This window comes from Lemur catta, chromosome 4, assembly GCF_020740605.2.
Source record: "Lemur catta isolate mLemCat1 chromosome 4, mLemCat1.pri, whole genome shotgun sequence".
Taxonomy (NCBI): domain Eukaryota; kingdom Metazoa; phylum Chordata; class Mammalia; order Primates; family Lemuridae; genus Lemur; species Lemur catta.
The window spans coordinates 53596920-53616757 of record NC_059131.1 but is presented as its reverse complement, the minus strand read 5'-3'; the positions used below and the strand labels follow the sequence as shown (position 1 = coordinate 53616757).

Below are 19838 nucleotides of genomic sequence, written 5' to 3'. Positions count from 1 at the left end.
TCATCTTCTGTACATGTGGATTTTTTCCAGGGATATTTTTATTTTTGTTCCTCATTTCTCATGGTTCCTTCTTTGCATATGTGTAAAGCAGTTTAAAATACATTTTTCCTCATCTATTTTATTTACTTTTTAAATACAGAAGTAAATAGTGAGAATGCTTTTTAAAATATTCTGAAATGGCTTAGCTTTTTGTGAGATGTCTGAAACTATTTTTATTGATGTTTATAGCTTGTTTGTAAAAAGCAAGGATTCTGGTTTAAAAATGGTATCTGGCTACTAGCCCCCAATGTAGTAGTCATAATATCTCACTGAAAGACCTTGCCCTCAAAATCATAATGCTACAAACTCAAAACCTCAATTCCAGAATCTAGACAAAATTTCCATTGGTTGTGAGACAGAGCAGAATGAGAAAAACTGCCTCAGTTTGCCTGGCCTTTACCTTATGAAGCAGAATCTCTGAAAAAAGGTGAGAAACTGTTTTGGTCTTTCTTCTACTGGCTTTTCTTGGCTCAAAGATCCACAGTCTGTGCCATGATGGAAATTCGGACAGTTATCTTTCCACCTTAGGGGTACTGCTTTTTCAGGTAGCCAAGAGAGCATATTGGCCTTCTCTCTCATTTTTTTATAGTAATTCAGAGACAGCAATTCACAGAAAATACCGGGAGAGGAAAGATGAGAAAATAGCAGTGATACATTGCATCTCTGGAATTCTAGTCCCCAAAAGCACAGAGATTAAGATAGTAATGGATCACGCCTGTAATCCCAGCACTATGGGAGGCCGAGGCGGGCGGATCGTTTGAGCTCAGGAGTTCGAGACCAGCCTGAGCAGGAGTGAGACCCCGTCTCTACTAAAAATAGAAAGAAATGATTTGGACAGCTAAAAATATATATAGAAAAAATTAGCCGGGCATGGTGGCTCATGCCTGTAGTCCCAGCTACTCAGGAGGCTGAGGCAGGAGGATCGCTTGAGCCCAGGAGTTTGAGGTTGCTGTGAGATAGGCTGACGCCACGGCACTCACTCTAGCCCAAGCAACAGAGTGAGACTCTGTCTCAAAAAAAAAAAAAAAAAGATAGTAATGGAAACAGAAAGAACTCTAGCAGTTGTTAGTGCTGGGAATTGAAGTTTTTAGTTTTGTCCTTTGGTTGACTGAACCAGACAGTGGGGTTTGAGAATTTATTCCTTAGCTATCATAAATGAATTTAGTTTAGACATTGGGAATTGGTTTGCAAGCAAGGCACCTTACCTGCTCTTTAGTTGAAGCTATCGGAAATTGAGATTGTAGAAGAGTTGCAATTAATTGCAAATCTTGGATAAGGCCACCAAATAAGTGGCTGAGGTGGGTAAAGGATTAGATTATTAAAAGAGAAATTATAGAAGTGAGAGGCCAAGGTATTGGAAAGATTTTCTGCATAAGGAAGAACAGGAAGAAAGGTGGGGAAAGAACATTCTAGGCATTAAGAACGGTATAATCAGAATTGAAAGTGTGAAATGCATTTGGGAAATGTAAGAAGCTAAGTATGGCCTGAGTGGAAAGTAGAAGTGCTTAGCTGGAAATGATGCAGAAGTAGGCAGTGGCAGTGCCACAGAAATTCCTGGTTGCCTACCCAACATACACCGCTACTTGTTAAGGGAGGCCCTCTCAGTGGGTCCCACCTCAGTCTGGGGGAAGAAGTTGTAACTTGTCTAAACCAATCATTTTAACTCCATTTCTCTATGGTCTTCATTAGTCCAGGGGTAGCCATATGACCCAGCCCTGGCCACTGAGCTGTAAGAGAAAGTTGTTGGAGAATTCTGGAAAGATTTTCTTTGCTGATTGAGAGAGAAAGAGAGTTAATTGCTGGAAAGAAGGCTCTTTTCGCATCCATTTCTTTCCTTCCTGCTTGGTACATCAGTGTGAGGCAATGACAGTCAACTTATAATCATTACAAAAAGCTGGTCCACTGAGAATGGCAAGGAGGAAAGAAAGGGTCTGGATCCTTGAAGACATCGTTGACTCTTGAGCCAGCCCAGGAATCACCCACTTCCAGGGTTTATATGATGTGAGATAAATGTTTTTCTTGTTTCAGTCAGTGGCATTCTATAACTTGAAGCTGATTGCCTTTTAACAGGCAAAGAGACTGGTAAATCATGGCGGACTTGGTAAATGCTTTCACTGCTTTTTCACTTGTGGCAGACTGCAAAATGTCAACCTTAAAATGAAAACAAATTAATAGTATTTTTAATTAATTGAACTATTATTGAAAGATTAAAAGATATAGTTTAATCAGGTTATAGTTTTTAAGTATTTATACTTAATTTCCCCCATATGATCCCAAAGAAAGAAAATAATCATTCACTATTAGTTGTGTTTCACTAAGACAAAAATAGAAATTAAAACCCCCCAAAAATGTATAAAATATTTTTACATGAAGTATTCTTGAAAACACTTTATAAATAAGGGACATTTCAATAAGTATTTGAAATTACAGTTATTGGTGAGGAGTAAACCAGGTAGTTGGAGGATTTTTCACTAACCAAAATAAGGATGACGTCCTGTGCAGAATGACATATGGTCATATGGTAGCAAAATATATAAAAACAGCAAACTTTCTTTGAGCATTCACTATGTGACAAACACTGTGCTAAGTGCCGTACATTTCTGAAGTCATTTAATTCTATGAGATAGGTAGCTATTATTGTGCCCATTTCCATGGACTGGAAAATGGAGGCACAGAAATACATTTTCCATTGCCATATAACTTCAGTGGGAAAGCCAGGAACATGAACTCTGGCATTCTGGCTGCAGAGCCTGTGCACATTGCTGCTATACTATTATGCCTTAAGGGAGTTGGGCCTACATAACCCTCCTCAGTATTCCTATTTGAGGGAGGAGAGAGCTTTTTCTTGCTTTCATAGTTGTTTTCTAGTGGGAAAGAGTCTTTTCCATCTCTTTTACTTAATCCAGAACCACGGTAGGTAGAAGCAATGGTATGTACATGTGTGTCTGTTTTTTTGTGCAGGAATATGAAGCTGATTGCTCTCCAGTGGGAATCTACACCCACCCCTCTTGGGAAACTCCAGGCTTATACTCCCTTTTCCTACATCAGAGTTATCTGTCATAACTCCACAGGGGCGTATAGACTATCCAGAAATGACTTTTGTGTCCCCTGAAAGAAAGCCTAGAAAATATTACTTTTTCTGTGTCCTTACATTTCTAGTGATCTTTTAGCTCTAGGCAGCTCTCTGAATGGTCTATCCCTTATTGTGGCTCTGATCACATCCTACAGGACAGAAATAGTAGGTTAAAGATAGGACCAGTTAATCTCATGGTTTTCAATTTGTTGACTTTCTTGGCAGTAGAATGAATTTCTTTCTAGCAGAGCTAGAAAACTCTGTCCCAGCTTCTACATACTGGAAAAATCTGCAGCCACTCTAGAGAGGAATATTAAGGAGAGAGCACAGGCGGTCTCCGAGTTACAGACAGGATACGTTTCTAAGAATGTCTTTAGGTCAGATTTATATGTAACTCAGATCCCTGATGAATAGTGCATATACAGTAGTAATACTAATAACGATACTATAATGGCTCATGTGGTAATAATACAGTAATAGTACTCTTGTACTGTAATAATAAGTTACAGAAACTTGTGCTTTCTTTTAATTCAAACAAACAATATAAAAACAAACTCATATAAAAAGTTTAGATAGGAGATAGGAGAAATTTCAAATAAGAATATTAAATGTTAACATTCACCTATTGTTGCATCAATGCTAGGCTAATAAGAATGTTACGCTTATTTTGATCTTCTAACAAAATCAGTAATAACCTTTCCATTTCAATAATTAATCTACTACACTGCTTAGTAATAACTGATGCTTTCATTGGAGCACTGCCTTTCACATGTTCCATTATTCTCACCTTGTCCTTTATAATTGTTCTATAGTCAAGGGACTAAAGCCTAATGCTTTCACAATGAATGATGGCATCTGGCCTTTCTCCGAATACTTAATTATTTCTACTTTCATTTCCGTTGTAATCACCATTCTCTTTGCTGCAGGCTCACCTGGATTTTCATGGACTTTCACTTTGGAGGCATGGTCATAAGGGTAAATGCACATTCACAAAATTGAATAAAAAAGTTAAGACGAAAGTGATGGTGTGTGTAAGTGATGGTATAAACAGTGAAACTAGCCTCTGGTGTAAGATGCTGTGCCAATGAACCACTTATGGCCATGTGGGTTTGTTTACAGGTGTGGGAGAAACTAGTTTCCAAATTATTAATTTAATTATTTAATTATAAATTATCCTTATGGGGAGCCTTGGGAGCCTGTTTGTAAGTATGGAACGCTGTAAGTGGAGTCATTTGTAACCTGGGAACTGCCTGTATTACTTCTAGTTAGAGTTAGCATCCTTCGTCCTCAAGCCTCAGGTTTCCTTGGGGGGCGGGCAGGTAAACCTGATGTAGTGGGCATCTTTTGTTTGTGCCTTCATCATTCTTTTAGCAGCATCTTCCCTTTCCTTTGAAGAACTGCTCTCCCTTCCTCTATATCAGGAGTCCCCAACCTCTGGTGAGTTGTATAATTATTTCATTACATATTACAATATAATAGTAATAGAAATAAAGCACACAATAAATGTAATGCACTTGAATCATTCTGAAACCATCTCCACACCCCCCAACCCTGGTTCGTGGAAAAACTGTATTCCATGATAATGGTCCCTTGTGCCAAAAAGGTTGGGGACCACTGCTCTATATGACTATATAGCTCTAGTGGAGCTGTCCTACTACAATGTCCTGTCCTCTTTGACACAGGAGTGGGGCATGTAACTCACATCGGACTGATCAGAACATTTGCCTAGAATGTAAAAAATGAAGATGAAGGAATGGCCTCTCTCTTTCCCCTTGGACTGCAAATTATAAAGATGTGATTCTAGAGCTATTTAAAAGTCATTTCCCTGACCATAAAGTCAGAGATATAGAGAGTTGGAGAGTTCTGACAACTGGGTATAAGATATGCTGGAAGCGGTTTTTATTCCTGTCCTTTCCAGTTACATTAGCCAATAAATCCCTTTCTTCATCTAGTTTGAGTGGGTTTCTGTTATTTGCCATCAAAAGCTCTGTCCTGTAGATATACCTTTCACCTTATTTGTGAGAAATAAATTCGTGAGAGGAGCACCAGCATTCTTGAGAAGCTCGGTGATTGCACTTCTCTGTAAGCCAGAACTTAAAGTGGGAACACTACCACTGAATTGGGAAACCTATTAATCCTGCAGGTGAAGAGTACCCACTGAATTGGAAGCAGAGAGAAACTGGATCAGATTTATATTTTTGAAAGATTGCTCTGGTGTGAAGGTGTGTAGGATGAATTGCGGTGGTGGTAGAAGCAAACGGACTTACTCAAGGGGTCTTTCCGAGGCCTTGACTGGTGCCTTTTGTTCTTGTCCCCATATCTTCTCATAGGCCTCAGGGGCTTCCCCTATTTCTTTTTCCTTTTATACTTGCCACCATCTTCTCTGTCCATTGGGGTACATTTTTTCACAAAACTGCCTAAAAAGTAGGACATATGTGTCCCAGCTCCCCATATTATGATATAGGAATTTTTGATTTTAATAATTTGATTGCTATTTATTATGGGAATTCAGGTAAGAGGTAACAAAAATCACAAACATGCAGATGTTTAAAAATCTTATAAAGCTATTTCTTTGTTTCATTAGAAATGGCAACTGGAAGCCCTGATGTTCTTCAGCCATGGTAACTGATGGGACTAAACAAACAGGGAAATGGACTTACATAAAGAGACAATGAATGACACCCCCTTACCATCATTGCTTTCTTTTTGTTCTTGTTAGTTCTGACCTTTTTTTTTAATTTAAGAGATGAGGGTCTCAGTATGTCACAGGCTGGAGGGCAGTGGTGCTATCATAGCTCACTGTGGCCTCAAACTCCTGAGCTGAAGCTATCTTCCCACCTCAGCCTCCCCAGTAGCTAGGACTACAGGCATGTGCCACCACACCTGGCTAATTTTTACAATGTTTTTTAGAGATGGGGTCTCACTATGTTGCCCAGGCTGGTCTCAAACTCCTGGTCTCAAGCGATTTTCCTGCCTCAGCCTCCAGAAGTGCTGGGATTACAGGTGTGAGCCACCATGCCCTAGTTCAGAACTTTTTGATTAGGAGAGAAAATCCTTTCCATTTCCTCAGATGTTTAAATTAGGCCCAGATGTCTCCTTTCCTTCATGGATCATTTATTTTCTTCTTCCACAGGCTATATTCCCAAAGGCCCAGCTAAGGCAGAGCTCCCTAAAAAGGCAGGTCAGACAAAGTTCTTATGTATTAGTATCTCAACTGGCAGGCACATGGTTACAAAGTGTTCTTTGTTGTGGTAGGTTAGTGAGGTTCTTCAAGGCTGGGTTGGGAAAATATTGGCCTTCAAAGTTTCTTCCTCTTAAATGGTGCATAAACATCTTCCAAGATAGCTGTAGAATGGAGATGGACAAGATAAACTGATAGTCACTGTGATGGAGTAGCAGGCAGAAGAGTAAAGCAAAGGGTTCAACAGATTATTATATTTAGAGCATGAGAATTTTGGTGGTACTGCTCGCATTTTCTTTGTGGCTTGGACAGGTTTGCTGTCAATGTACAAAGGTGTTGCTTAAGCATTGGAACCATACCTTGACTCCTGGGCAATATTGCTGAGGTCTTACCAGAACCTCTTAGATTGACGGTTCTTAAGCTAAAATGTATATTCACAGAGCCTTTTGTTTCTTGCATTAAGAAATGGGGGACAGAACATGGTGGTTCACATTTGTAATCCCAGCACTTTGGGATGTAGAGGTGGGAGGATTGCTTGAGGCCAGAAGTTTGAGACCAGCCTGAGCAAGAGTGAGATCCCATCTCTACAAAAAATAGAAAAATTAGCTGGGTGTTGTGGCACATGCTTGTAGTCCCAGCTACTTGGGAGGTTGAGGCAGGAGGATCGCTTGAGCCCAGAAGTTTGAGGCTGCAGTGAGCTATGATCACGCCACTGCATTCCAGCCTGGGGACAGAGTGAGACTCTGTCTCTAAAAAAAAAAAAAAAAAAAATCTCTATCTATCGATCTATCTATATTTCACCTATTAACAAATAGCTCACTGTTTTTTGCTCTGGGTGATCTAGGGACCTATTTAAGGGCCTGAGATATCAAAGGACTTTTAGATGAGAAATACTTTGAGGAGTGAAATGTGACATTTTCCAGCCTTTCTTTGAGGCAAGTGAAAGGCATTTTTCCCTCTAAGAAAAACTGAAAGCCCTTTGCTCTATCATATAACCAGCCATAGAAAGTTAATTCTGCTAAGCAGATATGGCTTTCACTCATTTAAAAACATTTTTGATCTCTTACTTTGTGCTTGGGTCTATACTGGGTTTTGGGTTTGCAAAGACTTGTTATAGCTTCAAGAAACTTACAGCCCAGTGGGGAAATATACAAAGAAAATCATAAAATATCAAAGCATATTGCTTTATGGGGGCAGCTCAAAGAATGAGCAGTTAATGCATGGCTCCAAGTCTGTCTGGGGGAGACAAAATAGGCTTTCCTGAAGTGGCAGCATTTAAACAGATGGGGTAGGGATTCCATGTGGAGTTACTAAAATGTGCAAAAGTTTTGAGAATCTAGGCCCACTTGGGGAACTACCTGTTCAGCTTTGTTGGAGTGTATAGGGCTGGAAGGTGGAGTAAGACCAGACACCTAAACAGCGGTTAGAACTTCAGGAGTTCTGTGTGCCACGTAAGTTTTAAATTTGATTCTAGTCTAGAGCCATTAATAGAGTTCTGATAACCATCTACATTTGACTAAAGATACAATTTAAATGTTCTTAAAGCAAATACCCAGGAAATTAATTTTCAGAAATATTATCACTCTCTAATCAAGTCTCTCTTGGCAGGAACGGTGCATTAATTCATAGAAGTAATCGTTCATGAGTCAACCGCAAGGCTGTTACAGCTAGGCAATTGCTAGTCCTCTCAGGTGGGCCATTGGAGGCTGGCCGGCAGTTTCTTAAGCCCAGGCTTATAGGTGGATATTTGAAACTGACGGTCCTCCCTCTACGTCCACAATAAACTAGGGGTTAGGGAGGAAATGACTGAAGGTGGGGATGGGGTGCGGAGGGCTGTTGGAGGTCAAGCATATTACACAGAGCGTTAAGTAGGAAACTGAATTGCCTGACACCAGAAAGAGTGACCGAACCTGAATGGCAATTTACAGTCAAGAATTTTGGTACCTCCTTCCTCCCACCTCACCCAATTCTATGCAATTTTTCTTCAGCCTACGTCCCTTTTGCACCCTGATTTTGTTTGTCCCCCAGGATCCCCTTTTCATTCTTCCTGCTTTTTTTCCTCCACTTCCCCCGCTCCGTGGGGTGCCGGAACTTGGGGCCTGGGGTTGCACTGGGTGCGCTCGCCGAGCTGTTTGCTTTGCTAAGAATTTCATTCTCCTCTTTCCGTCATTCCCTGACAGGCGCTGAGTTTCTCCCTCCCTCACCGCCCAGTCCCTGCCCCCGGGCGGCGGATCCAGGAACTCCAGGCGGATGCGGCCGCGAGTCGCTGCCACGTCTCAGCTGCCAGCAGTCCAGCGCCTACGTGGGCTCCGGGGGCGGGGCGGCATGGGGAGGCGGGACGTGCGCGTGAGCGGCGCGGACGCAGCCCAATGGGGACTGCCGGCGGCGGCGCGCTGCGCGCCGAGGGGCGGGGCCCGGCGGCGGTTTTCTGGCTGAGCCGGGGAGGTGGAGAAGCCTGTTGTTGCTGTGGCGGTCGCATCCTTGAGGGTGTCGTGGCGGCGCCACGCCGGCCGCTGAGCACTCCGATCGCCCCCGAAGCTAGTGTGTGCCCCTGACCCCGTCAGCTGTTCGCGTCTCGCCCTGCGGGCCGTGCCTTCTGCATCATGTGCGGTGAGGAGGCTGGGGGAGGGGGGCGTGTTGCGGGGCGGTGCTGGGTGCGGTGCGGGCGCCGCTGAGGCCCGAGGCGCCCGCAGAAGCGGGAGTGAGGAGGGTGCGAAGTCTGGGTGATGGGCGAGGGGCGTCCAGCGGCGGCTGCGGGTGCCGGGGACGGGAGCCCGCGTCTGCGGGCAGGAGGAGGGCTGGTGGCCCGGAGGAGGGCACCTGAGAGAAGGGCGGGCCATAGAGGGGATATTGGGGGCCGATGGGGGCGTCTTTGCGCGGAGAAGGAACCGAGACGGGAGAGAACTAAGAGATGCCTATGTGGAAGAAGGAGGAGAGGGCTGAGGGAAGTGAGGTGTGGAGGGGGTGCCTTCAAAAGGGTCTGCCAGGTGAATGAGGCAACCTGTGGAACATGGGGTGAGGTCCTCTTATCTTGCATTCTTCTAGGGTTTACCTTTCAAAAATACTTATTTTCAGTTGCCTTTTTTTCAGGCAGGGCCAATAGAAAACAGACTTTAGCTAGAACCACGACAGTGGCATTAAACGTGATCTTACTTCCTGCCACCCCATCTCGACAGAAACCAGTGCTAATCAATAACGTGGTGAATGGGCTTGGTCCTGATCCTCTGGTGGAGGAGGCACGGAAGTATCTGTGGCAATAGATTATATAGCATTTACCATTTGCATGTGCACCCATTAAAAAATACCAGCTATGAAAAATATTTATCATTTATCCGTTGCACGTGCACCCATTTAAAATACTAGTTATGAAAAATCTAACGTCTTTCCTACAACAGTTAAAAAATAAAGTTAGACTCTTATTTCATGTTTTGAGAGTTAGTCGTTTTATTACCTAAAAGTGTTAGTGAAATGGATTGTGAGAATCATACCTGACATGACTGATGTACTCTAAAATTGGTATTAACTTGGCCATTGTCGGTAAAAAAAATTGTATTCTTACCTTTCTTGTTGAAATTTACAACTGACTTTATCCCTGGAGGAAAGAAGCTTTTTAAAGGGAGGTAAAGTTGTAATAGAATTGAAACTATCTGGGAAACTTACTTTTTGCAGCTTTTTGCATGAAGGAACTGAACAGGAGGTGTATTATACTCATCAGTGTACATTTTTCCTGTATTTAACTTTATGCTCATTTCAGCTTATGAAAATGAGGAGCAGGTTTAAATTTAGAGTAGATTAAAAAAAACCCACATAAAAACAGAAACACCTATAAATAGCTTACTGAAATTATTAGAGTAGAGCTGACTTCAGAATCAGTTATACTTTTGCAATGTCTGATTAGTAGAATGGTTTTGCAAACACATTTACAAACTGGTTAATCACCAGTATGCTTCATTTGGTAATTAACTGTTCCTGACAGGAAGGTATGTGCCTAACCAAGTACCTGACATTCTGGTTACAGGTCATTGCATCATCTTGTTCCAGGAAGAAAGGTAGTCAGAGTACTATAAAATAAAAAAATAAGATTTAATTTAGAAAAGGTTCAAGTAAGGTTGAGACTTTTAGGGTAGAGACAAAATGTTTGGAGTTTTCATGTACCTGGTATCTCCTTTCCACCGAGTTTTACTGCTGAGGAAACAGGTTATGAAGAATGAATAAAAAATTAGTATTTGGGCCAGCATGGTGGTTCACGCCTGTAATCCTAGCACTCTGGGAGGCCGAGGCAGGAGGATCCCTTGAGCTAAGGAGAGCAGCCTGAGCAAAAGTGAGACCCCTGTCTCTGCTAAAAATAGAAAAATTAGCTGGATGTGGTGGCACACGCCTGTAGTCCCAGCTACTTGGGAGGCTGAGGCCAGAGGATTGCTCCGCCTGGGAGTTTGAGATGGCAGTGAGCTATGTTGATGGCACTGCACTCTACCCACTGCACTCTGTGGCGAGCTTCTGTCTCAAAAAACAAACGAACAAACAAAAAACTAGTATCTGAAGCATTTCTAAAGTCCTGCTTTTAACTCAGACCAGAGTTTTGCATGATTCTAGGAATTTTGTTCAGAATTTATTTCTTATCTAATGTAAATTCTAAAAGTTGAGTTTGTCATTATTTTCTTCCCACATCTTAATTATTGAATAAAAATTTCTAGGCAGGGAAATTGAGTGGAAATCAGAGTAGATGAGAAAACTTAGAAACTTAACCATCTGATTGATTACCTGCTGCTTAGTCAAGTTTTTCTGAAATTTTATTTTGTTTTAACATTGTAAAATGTTGTAGCAGAAGAATGAAGACTGGAAATTCTATGATATGCTTTTTTCAGTTAGATAAACTGATAAACTGTTACAATGTTTACCAGCTTGTGTTGGGATGTAAGTGTTAGGAAAAAAGATTCTGTGGTCAGATAAATTTGGGAAGCAATAGATTGAATAGTGTGGTACTTTTTTTTTTTAAGAGGACTTCTTGGAACCTGTAATGTGTGAATAATAAGCATTGTGATCTCCCAGAAAAGAATAGTGTGTCTGTTTTCCAAATTTATTTTATCTTCCACTTAGTCTTGGTTCTTTGGAATATACCTTATCTTTTTCATTTGTATTACTTTTGGTTTTGCTGAGAGGGTGTCAAGGCATGTAAACTGCCCCCAGCTTTTAACAGATTTTGCTGTTTTTATAAAAGTGGGGTTATATGCTTCTGATCTGATGGTGTATATATGTGGAATTTTTGTAAATGGAGTCCTTGCAATGTAGAAGTATCCTGAAATGAATTTTTCAAAAATCTTTTGTAATTATACTGTCAATATGGCTTTGGGGATAATTGAGGGATGCTGAGATTGGCTGCTAGGATTAGTTATAAAACTGGTGCTGATAACACATCCTTAGAAATCATACTGGATATAAAGAAGTGAGAGAAAATAATTAATTGCTTAATACGTATTTCCTCAATAGTGTTCCCCAGAAAGGGAGAAGTTAATAGGTGCTGGTAATGAGCAGTAGAAGGTGGGAAGGAGTTTTGTAACTCACAAGTTCAGGAAATTCTACTCTTGGAGATTCACAGTTACCAAGATTAAAGATTCTAGAAAGTTCTAAATATAAACTTGTTAACTTTATTTAACCTGGTATTTCTTAAACCTTTAATTATTTTCACCTCATCCCTTTTTAGCATCCTGTGAAATAGTGTTCTGTTTCTGTGGTTTGGGAATTTTTGACTGTATATTTCTGGTGCCTAGAAAGTGTTAGAAAATACTTGCAGATATTTGAAGTGATAGCCTTGTACTTGGCACTCTGCCCTTTGGAGAGATGACTAAGGTAAGGCAGTTGCCTTCAAGGAATTGCTTTGTGATCAGAGGAAACAAAATGAATGCACATACAACAGCAGTAGGTGGTAATACTCAGTCCTTGTTCATTGCCATGTTGTAGACCACAAATGGAATGAGTAGAAATTCAGAGATTGGAGAGCTCCGGGCTTTGGGTATTTGTGTTTTCCCAGGAATGTTCTGGATGATGGTGCTGGTTGGTAGAGAATTAGCATACCGTGAAAAGTAATCATTGATGACATGAATGGAGGCAGAAATAGGTTGAGAACTGCTGGGGTGGGGGTGGGTGGGTTGAAGGAGGAAATAGAAGTGCCAGGAAAAGACACCAAAGAACAGTGGTTAAAGGCAAAAGAGTTCCAAGGTAATATATTGCCTTGGACAGTGTATGGAAGTAGAAAAAGATTATTCATGTTTAATACTGCAGGGTGAAGTTGATTGGATTTGGTTATGAAGAATTCATTAGAGAAGTTACACATACGAAGGCAGAGGGGCCTGAGTTTGTGTTCAGAAGGAGGGCTGCAAGTAATACCAAAAAGAAGAGGGAGTATTGTGGGACTGAGGTCCTCTGGGAGTGTTGGAAAGTAGAGTTCTAGAGGTGTGGTTCCTGACCTATAAGCTGTGAAATTGTTACATGGTGTTCATTGCTTGATTCATACTCGAAGCATTGTCTGTGATATGAATAAAAATTGTTCTAGATCATTGAATAATAAAAAATTAACCCACTGTGTAGGAGCCTCAGAATATTTTGATGTTAACAAAAGGGTTCTCTGTATTTACAAAGTTGGAGAATCACTCATCAAGTTTATAAGAGTTACAAGTAGGAGAGCCTAGCTTCAGAGAGTAATATGTGGAGTATTTCTCTTTTGAGCTTATAAGGAAGGATGAGAAGTATATATGGTGTTATACTGTTGAAGATGAAGCTTCAGTTTTATAATGTGAGAATCTACCAAATATGTAAAAGAAGCCAGAAAGAGAGAAATGGGGATTTGAGAGTAGTGTGTGTTCTAGACTCTAAAATAAAATAATATCTGGGGGAAGTTGAAAGTTAGACAAGAGATGAATTAACAGGATTGGTCAGCATTTGAGAGGGCCCATGTGAAAGTGAACTGAAATGGATGGATGAGTTCTGCATGGCTCTCACAGTTTGATGTAGAGGTGCTCAGAGACACAGGAGTAAGAGCACAGTGGGCCCAGAGGGACTGACTTGGCAGGATGATAAAAAATTGTGGTCTGATGTGAATGGTCAGAGAGAAGTGAGGGAGATGCAGTATTTGAAGGTTTATGAGCAGAATGTGAATGCTTTTATATTGAGAAAGATGATATAAGTAGCCTGTGAGGGACTGTATAATTAGAGATCTTCGGACTTAAACAGTGCTTTGAGCTCCAGAATGTTAAATGTGCAAGAGAGGTGTCATGGAGCCCCTTCCAGTGGCAACAGATAATTAACGACAGAGTAGGGGAGACACAAACCAGCATTTTGTAAATAGGAAAACAGTGTAAAGCAATTAAAAACAAAATAATTGAAATCTTCATTGTGTCCCTCTGTATTTTATAATTTTTTCTTTGTGCTTTTAGGATTATAGAAAATGTATCTCAAATACTAATAACACTTCATGTTTTGAAGGAATCTTGCATGTAGAACGTGACTCCATAATGACAGTATTGAATTTTTTTTTTTTTTTTTTTTTTGAGACAGAGTCTCACTCTGTTGCCCGGGCTAGAGTGCCGTGCCATCAGCCTGGCTCACAGCAACCTCAAACTCCTGGGCTCAAGCAATCCACCTGCCTCAGCCTCCCGAGTAGCTGGGACTGCAGGCATGTGCCACCATGCCCAGCTAATTTTTTCTACATATATTTTTAGCTGTCCATATAATTTCTTTCTATTTTTAGTAGAGATGGGGTCTCGCTCAGGCTGGTCTTGAACTCCTGAGCTCAAACAATCCTCCCGCCTCGGCCTCCCAGAGCGCTAGGATTACAGGCATGAGCCACCATGCCCGGCCAGTACTGAATATTTTTATGACAAGAATCTAGTTGATGTGTATAAGTTTAATTGCAGCATTATTTGTAATTGCAAAGAGTTAGAAAAATCTCAATAGGGAAATGGTTATATAATACAGGATAAATCTATTGTAGACTAGTATGTAGCCATTAAGTAGAATAAAGTAGCTGTGTACGTACTGACACAGAAAGATCTCTGACATTTAGGCCGGGCGCGGTGGCTCACGCCTGTAATCCTAGCACTCTGGGAGGCCGAGACAGGTGGATCGCTCAAGGTCAGGAGTTCGAGACCAGCCTGAGCAAGAGCGAGACCCCGTCTCTACTAAGAAAAAAAACAGAAAGAAATTATCTGGCCAACTAAAATATATATAGAAAAAATTAGCCGGGCATGGTGGCTCATGCCTGTAGTCCCAGCTACTCGGGAGGCTGAGGCAGTAGGATCGCTTCAGCCCAGGAGTTTGAGGTTGCTGTGAGCTAGGCTGATGCCACGGCACTCACTCTAGCCCAGGCAACAAAGCGAGACTCTGTCTCAATAAAAAAGAAACAAAAAAAAAAAAAAAAGAAAGAAAGATCTCTGACATTTTAAAGAAAAAAATACAGGCTGGGCACAGTGGCTCATGCCTGTAATCCCAGTGCTTTGGAAGGCTGAGGCAGGAGGATCATTTGAGGCAAGGAATTTGAGACCAGCCTGGGCAACATAGCAAGACCCTGTCTCTACAAAAGAAAAAAGTACAGAATGATATATATTATATGTACATAGTATATATTATGTCATATTATAATATGTAATATATAATTATATATATAATCATCGCATTTATGTGTTTTACAAAAGCCCTCTAAAACCATATACATCTAGGTTCATATATGTAGAAAAATATGAATGACTAAGACAACGTGTATGGGATTAACAGCGGTTATTCTGAGGAAGGGATTAGAACCTGTGTGGAGGTAAAAAGGGGATTTTTCACAGTGTATTCTATAGCATCTGTGTAGTTTGAATCTTTAATGATGATGAATTAATTTGTAAATTGCATTATATGAAAAATAAAACAAATTTAAATTTTAATTGACATTGTAGATGGATTTTGATTCAGAAGGTATTAAGTTTAGAGAATGAATTAGAACACTTATCTCTGATAAGTTTCAATTACAACTTCTAGGGTGCCAAAATACTGATGTTGTTAAATGAAAAAATATATAAAGTAAAATTTTATATTCATAAGGACACAAATTCAGCCAGGCATAGGAATTTTGATAATTTGACTAGTCAGTTAAGTTGTATTCAATTTTCATTTCAGTAAAATTTCAGTCTTTACTTACAAACCAGGTGTGTCTAGTCTGTGATCCAGGTTGCATCTGAAATTTTCTTAGCAAGGTGCTTATAATCTTTTTTTTTTTTTTTTTGAGACAGAGCCTCGCTCTGTTGCCCGGCTAGAGTGAGTGCCGTGGCATCAGCCTAGCTCACAGCAACCTCAAACTCCTGGGCTTACGTGATCCTACTGCCTCAGCCTCCCGAGTAGCTGGGACTACAGGCATGCGCCACCATGCCTGGCTAATTTTTTCTGTATATATTTTTAGTTGGCCAGATAATTTCTTTCTATTTTTAGTAGAGACGAGGTCTCGCTCTTGCTCAGGCTGGTCTCGAACTCCTGAGCTCAAACAATCCGCCCGCCTCGGCCTCCCAGAGTGCTAGGATTACAGGCGTGAGCCACCGCGCCTGGCCTACTTATAATCTTAATTGCTTTTATGTCATTGAATTTAAGTTGCCATTTTCTTTTTTTTTATTTAAGTTGCCATTTTCTGAAAATGATGCTTGTAGGTACAAACATCTGCTTCAGATAAGGAGATGTTTTATTCCAAACATATTCCATTAATAAGAAAGCTTACAGTTTGGAAACTCATGCTGATGTGGAGGTAGAAAAACCTATGTTCAGACAAGTACTGTGTGTGGTATTGGAATAACCAAAGAGCAGCAGAGAGTTGATTTTTGGCTTTTATAGTTACCTTAAGCAGAACTGTTTATTGGAAGGTTTGAAAAGACAAGTCGAAGACCTGAAAATAGGGCTGAACTCATGATTTCTGCTCTAACAAACACCATATTGAGTTATGAATGCTTCCCTCATGAACATGTCCTGCATGCCTGATTGGTTAGGTATTTGCTCCCATTATATTTTCCTGGCCACCCCAAGATTGCAAATAACCCACTAATCCCAGCAGGTGGACTGTCGTGGGTCAACAGTGTCGCCAAGGGGCGGGTCTGTAAAACTGACAGATTTAACTTCCTGGCTCCCATTTTCCTAATCAGGTATGATTTGGGCTAATCCCCTTTCTTCTTGTTCCAGCTCTATTACTTTGATCTTAGAAAATTTCTCCACATATGTCTTGGTGTTCTTCGTTTTCTTCCTTATTCCTCCCCAGTTACGTAAGGAGAAATGTTGCTCCTACTTCTGCTTCCCCTGTTCCTCCTCCTTTTTTTGTTCTAATAGTGAACCAAAAATGACAGTGCTTTGAATTGGAATTTGATATGTGATATTTCATTGAAATAAGATGCTGCTGATGGGGAAATGCACCATATTCTATGCACCACAAAGAAAGGAAATATGCATGTCTTAAAATCCATGCTATCAATCTTTTTTTTTTTTTTTTTGAGACAGAGTCTGCTCTCTAGATGGGGCTAGACTGCAGTGGCGTCATCATAGTTCATGGCAACCTCAAACTCCTGGACTCACACGATCATCCTGCCTCAGCCTCCCAAGTAGCTGGGACTACAGGCCCACACCATGTTTTTTTCTATTTTTAGTAGAGATGGGGTCTCGCTTTTGCTCAGGCTGATCTCGAACTCCTGACCTCAAGCGATCCTCCTGCCTTGGCCTCCCAGAGTGCTAGGATTACAGGCGTGAGCCACCGAGCCTGGCCCATATTAAAATTTTTAATTATATATTTATAGAGTACATGTGATGTTTTACAGGAGTACTTTTTAAATGAGCTAACACATGTTTAGTGTGAATTTTATTAGTTTATCAAATAGTTACAATTTTGTGAATTTGTTTGAGGCATGGTTATCTGTTTAGAAGATCTTGCTTTTCTGTGAAAATGTTATCAGGATACCAAGATTCACACAATGTACCAATCAGTATAAACCAAGGAGATTGAAGTTGAATGCTGTTGTTGAGTTACATGTATTGAGTGAATTTAATATTGCATCACTCTGAACCTTCTTTTTCAAAAATACATATATAACTTGTCAACGACAGTTTTATATTAGTAGCATTTAAATTGTTTTTAAAATTGGTATTAGATTATAATATTTAATCTTTAATCCTCCAAATGCATTACTTTTACCATCAGACTTTCATTTCTTAAAAAAGAGAGCGATGGGCTGTGTGAGGCGGCTCACGCCTGTAATCCTAGCACTCTGGGAGGCGAGGGTGGGAGGACTGCTTGAGGCCAAGAGTTTGAGACCAGCCTGAGCAAGAGCAAGACCCGTCTCTGCTAGAAACAAAAATTAGCCAGACATTGTGGTGCTCGCCTGTAGTTCTAGCTACTTGGGAGGCTTAGGCAGGAGGATCATTTGAGCCCAGGAGTTTGAGGTTGCTGTGAACTAGAGCTACAATGATGCCACTGCACTCTATCTACCTGGGGTGACAGAGCAAGACTCTGTCTCAAAAGAAAAAAAAAAGGCGATGGTTTAGGAGTGAATTTTTCTGGATGTACTGCATTTTTGGGATTTGGCAGCTCTAGACAGACTGCAGACAAGATTCCTGACAGCCTCATGCTTCGTTAGTTAATGGGCTTCAAATGAACTAGATTGTATCCTAAAGCAGACTATTTAGCTGATGCTAGTCACAGTGGTGGGGAGTAGACGAATTGAGAATCAGTGTTTTTTTAGTGCATTTATATTAAAGTATTGTTTTGGAAAAGATTTGTATTCTATGTATTGTCTTTTAATGACCTAGTTAAAATGTTTATTTGAAGCTTAACTGATAGTTATCTGTGTGTTTAACCTTTCTCAAAGGTTGGTGACACATGGAGGGGAGTTTAGAACACATAAAAATTTGATTTACATTTGGGTTATTGGTTATGCTTTATGAAGGAACATCGGTAACAACAAAAACCCCAGATCTCATGCTCCTGGATTAAATGGGGGGACTTTGGTCTTGGGGCTCTGATCCTGCCCTCTAGTGGTTATATTGTCAAGAGCCATTGAAAGTTTGAAAACTGCATACTGTTGTGTTGCTAAGACTTTTTACCTTAGAAATATTGTTAACCGTCCTGTTGTATCGTTGTCTGAATTGCTGTGCCTTGAGATAGGGAATGCTGTTTTTTTTTTTTTTTTTTGAGACAGAGTCTCGCTCTGTTGCCCGGCTAGAGTGAGTGCCGTGGCATCAACCTAGCTCACAGCAACCTCAAACTCCTGGGCTTACGTGATCTTACTGCCTCAGCCTCCCGATTACCTGGGCCTACAGGCATGTGCCACCATGCCCGGCTAATTTTTTCTGTATATATTTTTAGTTGGCCAGATAATTTCTTTCTATTTTTAGTAGAGACGGGGTCTCACTCTTGCTCAGGCTGGTCTCGAACTCCTGACCTCGAGCGATCCACCCGCCTCGGCCTCCCAGAGTGCTAGGATTACAGGCGTGATCGGCCAGGCAATGCTGTTTTTAAGCTATCTCCGGGATATTGGCTAACTCAATTTCTGTTTTTGCATCTATAAATTAGATGTTCTACCCTGCCTTACAGGGTTGTGTGTGAAAATGAGATGATTGTATAACACACGAAAGCTTAAAAAAATCTATACCAATGTGACAGATTCTTTTATTTCATTTTTTTAAAAATATGAGTGAAATACAGGATTTCTATAAGTCTTTGGCCTGGAACTACCTTTTTGGGAGAATTCAAACAGTTGTTTCAGGTTGTTTGGATTTTAGTATTAAAGTGTGGATTTCCTTTTTATTAGGGCATGATCGTTTATTTGAGAAAATTGCGCTGTACTGATCATGGTGGTCAGTATGCGCATTATGATGGCTTTCCTATTGTGTATTAACAATACGATATTTCTTTATGCTGAAATGTTTCAATACGACGATACTCTTTATGTAAATAAAAATCTCTTCTCAGATGGAGATGAAGACTAGTCATTCTGGAGTTCTAGCCTACAGAATTAATTTAAACTCCTTATGAATCACTGGAATTATAGTGAAACGTAGTTAAGAAAAAGGAAAGTTTTTTCGTAAATAAGCAGCTTGAACATGTATTTTTATATATTTTGCAGTTTTTATACTTTTAAGCTATATCCACCATGGTGAAAGCATAATCATGGAAAACTTCAGATAATTTCCATGCTGCCATTCCTGAAATGTGGATTTCCTTTATCTGTTACCTCTTTGCTTTTCTGGTTCAGTTCATATTGTACTAATCCATTTTTTTTTTTTTTTTTTTGGAGACACAGTCTTGCTCTGTTCCTAGTAAAGTGCAGTGGTATCATCATAGCTCATTGCAACCTCAAACTCCTGGGCTCAAGAGATCGTTCTGCCTCAGCCTCCCAAGTAGCTGGGGCTACACGCCTGTGCTAATTTTTCTATTTTTAGTAGAGATAGGGTCTCGAACTCCTGATCTCAAGCAGTCCTTCTGCCAGAGTGTTATCATTACAGGCATGACTAATCCTTTTATTTCTAGTTTTGTTTTTCCAA

The 19838-nt window shown here is 40.6% G+C and overlaps 1 protein-coding gene across 1 annotated transcript in view; it reads left to right on the top strand.

The window, feature by feature from the left end:
• Positions 1-8707: 8707 nt before the first annotated feature.
• GFPT1 (glutamine--fructose-6-phosphate transaminase 1) overlaps positions 8708-19838 on the top strand; it is a 50358-nt gene continuing 39227 nt past the window's right edge. Inside the window, exon 1 of the mRNA XM_045549768.1 lies at positions 8708-8903. Within this exon, the coding sequence (XP_045405724.1) occupies positions 8897-8903 (7 nt within the window). The 5' untranslated portion in view covers positions 8708-8896. The remainder of the gene's footprint in view (positions 8904-19838) is intronic.